The sequence below is a fragment of the Xiphophorus maculatus genome, chromosome 23 (assembly GCF_002775205.1).
Source record: "Xiphophorus maculatus strain JP 163 A chromosome 23, X_maculatus-5.0-male, whole genome shotgun sequence".
Classification (NCBI taxonomy): domain Eukaryota; kingdom Metazoa; phylum Chordata; class Actinopteri; order Cyprinodontiformes; family Poeciliidae; genus Xiphophorus; species Xiphophorus maculatus.
In genome coordinates this window covers 17,660,694-17,665,957 of record NC_036465.1, presented here as the reverse complement: position 1 = coordinate 17,665,957, position 5,264 = coordinate 17,660,694, and the positions used below count along the sequence as shown (strand labels likewise).

General features: G+C 40.6%; 1 protein-coding gene across 1 annotated transcript; it reads right to left on the bottom strand.

The window, feature by feature from the left end:
- Nucleotides 1–861: 861 nt before the first annotated feature.
- Nucleotides 862–4,284, bottom strand: LOC102233204 (arylsulfatase I). The gene is made up of 2 exons (XM_005795300.2): nt 3,825–4,284; nt 862–2,594 (listed from the first exon to the last, which is right to left on the bottom strand). Exons 1-2 carry the CDS (start codon nt 4,136–4,138, stop codon nt 1,196–1,198), a joined length of 1,713 nt encoding a protein of 570 aa, XP_005795357.1. The 5' UTR covers nt 4,139–4,284; the 3' UTR covers nt 862–1,195.
- Between the last annotated feature and the right edge of the window lie 980 nt (nt 4,285–5,264).

The following is a 5,264-nucleotide window of genomic DNA, read 5'->3' as shown; positions in this document are numbered from 1 at the left end:
ATAAAAAGCAAATTGCTACAACAAAACTCCTCAAAGTCATCATTAGCCACTATGTTTGTTGCTCTTTTTGGAAAAAAAAAACGAAAATAATAATCAACCATTTTTGAATGGAATAAGGTTTTAATATTAAATACTCAAATTGAAATGAAAGATTTCCTGTCAATGTCTAAGCTAATTAAAACAATTGTTTTATCAAATGAGAATGTAATGTTTCTGATTACATAGAGAACCTGCCTCCATCGGTAATATCCACATTATATGGTTGCCATTTAGGCACAATATGGACAAAGAGGTGTTCAGGTTGTTTTAAAAATGATAACTGCCACTATGTGGAGATTGTAGCAGAACTCTCTTACATATAATAAAAATCATATTGCACATAGCTCCTTCTTGACATTTTGGCTCACTGAAACACTGACTTGAAGCTGGGGAATGTAAATTTTACTTTAAAAAGTTTTTCACATTTGTTAAAGCTGTAAAGCTGTCGTATGTCGTACGAGACAAATAATATGTGAAAAAAAATCAAGCTCCTCTGCCTTCTCCCAAAGCTTCCAGTGCTAATTGCAGAAATACACCTCTCAATCAGAAACAACCAATCACAGCCAGGAAGAGAATCTTAGCACTGGCAATCAAGCTTGTGTATGTGCTGCTCACAGTCTCCCCCTTCCTCTCTGCTATGTGACAGCTCCTCCCCATCAGCAGAGCATGCCACAAATGTTCATGCCCTTAGCATGGCCACTGCTGATGCCATTAGCACATTAAGCAGCGCATACACAAGGTTGACTGACAGCACTAAGATGCTTCTCCTTGCTTTGATTGGTTGTTTCTGAATAAGAGTGGAAATAATAGCACTAGGAGGAAGTGGAAGAGCTTGTTTCTTTCATGGCTTATCTCTCATATTGTCAGCACATAGTGACAATTTTAATAAATATGCATTAAACATTTTTTTATAAAAGTTTCGTACCTCAGTTTTAAGTCTTAGTCTCTTACGATTAAGTGCATATTGTAGGTTTATGTTTAAACCCAAATGTATATAACTGGATCAGAGGATTTGGTCCACTGCAGCAGTATCTTCTCTCTTATTGTGAATCCGCATTTAAAATGTCTTGATCTTGACCTACTTTATTATACTTTATTAGACATCATCCTTGATGATTTCCGTTATATTTTCGGTTTTTACTTCAGTTTTTTGCTTCTATATTTTGTTAGACATCATCCTTGTGTTGAGTCTTCTAAAAATTGACTTGCTTTTGAACATCTTAAACTTTCTTTTCCATTCCATGTTTTCTTTCTTGTAAACAGTATCCCAGTTCTCCTCCTCTTCATCTCCCATCCAGGGACCCCAGGCTCCACCATTTAGTTGGGGGTCTGCCTGTGGGTCCTCTGAGGGATACCTTACGGGTACTGCCGTCCTGTTGTAGTACACCAGTCTGGCTAAGAGCTCCTTCACAACATCTGGCCTCTGTTCAGACAGGTCAAAACGTTCATAGGGATCTCCGGAAACATTAAAGAGCCACACAGATTTGCGAGGTTTAATGTGTCTCTCCAGGTTCCAATATTCCCTAGGAAAACCTGGAAGAATAGGAGGTGGGATCCAATCTCCATAACCAGGGTCTCCGGTCAGAAGTTTCCAGTCTCCTGCTCGTATGGAGGCCTGAATTGCGGTATTCCAAATCCCAAATCCTTTCTGCAGGGATCCATTGCGTGCATAGTTGTACAAAGGATCAATATTGTGGAGTATCTCAAATCTGGGTGACTCTTTTCCTTCACTGATGGCCTCCCAGACATTGTACCCATCAACCCCCTCAGTCAGGGACTCATTGCCACCTGCCAACCCAACCAATGTGGGATACCAGTCAGTAATGTGTACAAGTGCTTTACTAACCCTCCTTTTCTTCCTCAAGAGAGGGCTATGGACAAACCCTAAACCTCGGACACCACCCTCCCAGTAAGTACCTTTACGTCCTCGAAGTGGCCAATTGCTGCCCCCAGACAAAGGCTGGCCACCATTATCAGTGGAGAAAATTAGGACGCTGTTTTGATAGTATCCATACTTGCGGAGAGCATACGTTATGTTGCGAACAGCTTCATCTACAATGGAGACCATTGCGGCGTACTTCCTACGTGCAACGTTCTCCAGCTCCTTATATGGGTGGATGTATTCCTGAGGACACTGCAGAGGTGTGTGAACAGCTTGAAAGGACAGGAAGATGAAGAGTGGCTTGGACAGAGGATCATGGGCCGCTAGGATCTTGCGAACTCTCTGAGTGTACAGATGTGTGGAGTATTTACCCCTGTGTCTCCAGGCAACCAACTCGCCCTCATGGAGATCAAACCCGCAAAGCCTGGGGCCATCACAGGACTCATATGTGTAGTAGTTCATGCTGCCCGTCAGAGAGCCCAAATATGTGTCAAAGCCTCGTCTCGTGGGCAAGCACTCCTTCTTGTAGAAACCCAGGTGCCACTTGCCAACCATGTGGGTTGAATAGCCGAGCTGCTGAAGTCTCTGAGGGAGGGTGACCTGGTTGAAGGGCAGGCAGTTGGGTTGGCGTGGACGGATGATGGAGTGCTGAAGGCCGGTATGAATTTGGTACCTGTAGAGATAGACAATAAGAAGGCAATCAGAAAGGAAGAAGTTTGTTATCAATGTGAAGGAGATCCAAAACACTGTAAAATGATAGTGACAGACGGAGATAGAAAATAGAGTTCAGAGTTCCCAGATTCCAACCTCGACCATTTTATGTTCATACATCAAGATGAAATAAGTAACAAAGTTCAGGCCAAGTTCTTAGGGAGAGAGTTATAAGAACTGGCAGCTCACATACATAAGGTGTAAGAAATACACTGTGCACATTTTGCTTTCCTGTAGGTGCAGCAGATGCTTTGTTTGCGCCACAGCAATCAAAAACAAACAAAAAAATTAACTCTCATTTTTGGCATAGTTGTTTTTTAATGGACTGAAAGAGGTAAATACATTATGCTCCATATTCTCATGAAACTGATCATGATATTCTGATAGGTTTAACAGTAGGTCAGAAATGGTACAGAAGCTACTTTGTGTATTGTGTGTTGCTCTGTCACTTCACAAAGCTACTGGACTTTATCTTTTCACTTCAAGAAAACATGTGAAAAGGTTCCTGCTTTTCCTTGGGTTTTTTTTTTTTTTTTTTTTTTGCATTTTAAACCAATGTAATCTGTTTACAACCCTAAACAACTGACAAAATCTTTAAGGTGCAGTGTTAAATCTACACTAAAACAATGAGACAAACTATTTATCTGCCTGTAAAAATCATAATGGAAACAGATCAGAGCTGATAAACTGATCATTGCTTCCCTTGGCAGAGAAAGACCATATAAAGAGCTCCACAGAAATGTTAAATTTAGTGGTATATTACAAACACAGCTGCTATTTTAGCATTTTAAGAAAAGAAGACTTAATAATTTTTTTTTGAAAGATTCATCAACTAGTGCACAGATATTAATAATTTATAGTTATGAGGAAATCTCTTTGCTCAGTGGACATTTGTGGAAACCATGACAGTACATCAAATACATCACTGAGCTGCACTTGATAAGAATTGAGGTTATCCTTGTCTTCAATAAAAACTGCTTTTACTCTTATAGAAAAACGTGCAATTGCAAATCTATGCATTCTATTTGAAACACACATTCATACATTTTAATATCAATTTGAACCATTTTATTTTTTAGAATGACATTTGAAAGTAAATAGAAACATCTGACAGATGTTTACATATGAAATAAAAATCTCTGTTTGTTTCAGGTGAATAAAAATTAGAGAACTAATAGATAAAACACTCTACCTGCCGGTGATGAGTTGACTTCGGGACGGTGTACAGATGGGCTGAACATAATAATTCTCCAGCTTCACACCATCTGCAGCCAGTTTATCCAGTACAGGTGTCCTAATGTCAGAGCTGTGATAGCCAATGTCGTTGAAGCCCTGGTCATCTGTCATGATAAAGATTATATGAGGAGGTTGCTGGACAGGAGACCTGTCATTGAAAGTTTGGTCAGGCTCGTTTTCCACCTGATTGGGGCTCATCAGATCCCAGCTCATGTAGCCAAGGCTCAGCAGGCTCATCACTGAGAAACCAGTCAGGGTTGTTGTTGCCATGGTTTAAATCAATGAAACTTGCCGATATTTTGTATGTCGTCAGTAAATCATTTTTGCTGTAAGAAAATATCCTCTCAATAGATGCTGCAATCGTCTCCTGTTACACTTGAGTTGGGGCTGAGCAATTCATAACCTTCCTAAAGCCAAAAATGCACCTTCATCCTCGCTGACTCCCCAAACTGTGCCAGCCTAAATGAAAGCATTTCACTTTTCCTAGAGGACTAATCAACCCCGCCCATTTGCCTGACTGGCCCACTGAGAAAACATGAGGCCCCCTGCCTCAAAAAAATCACACAAGCCACATAGAGGTATTGCTGCTGTATCCAGGTGTTCATCCAGACTTTACATCAAGTGTTTAAGTGTTTACACAATTAAGCAATGTAGATATTTCAACATTTTGCTCTGTTCCATGTAAAAACTGTTTTTATTGCCTTTAGAATTTGAGCATTTAAACATTTTCTTCCACCTATGCTCCTTCAAGGTCATGTTAAAAAAATCCAGTCCAATCTCCACAAATTGCATTAGAAATGTTTCCCTCTTGGGTGTATTCGTGTCAGACAGAGAATCTACAGAAAAAGACCTCCACTCACAAAATACCTGCTGGGGGAAAGTTGGTTCTTCGGGTGGCTGTTGGGCCCCAAAGCCACAATCCCGAACACTGTTCCCCACTTTGCTCCACAGCAGTCACAAACACGTTCCTACTATTCCTGCTGTTTTATGGGGGTGGCAGACCTGAGCAGAGAGACAGAGCAGACTCCCTGGCCTCTGATAACATCTCTGAGCAGGCGTAAAAGAAGCACTTTACAAATCACCTCGAGGGTCCACAGAGCGCAGCGGGACTGCAGAGCTTCAGCTGCAGCTCATGAGTGGAGTTATTGCTCCACAACATCTCCTCTGTGAAGCCCTTTACAGTGCTGCAGATTGATTTTGACTGGGATGGAGGGAATTTGTTCTAGTAACACTTTTTAGGTTTTATACTCTTTTTATTGTGTTCATTTTGATACTACACTTTGAGAGACAAATCTATTCTATTTTAATGTGTTCTTGAGTTTCTAATACATTTGTTATGAGACATTTGACACAAAGCAAATAAACAGAAAAAAACAAAGGAAGCAAGACATTTCTG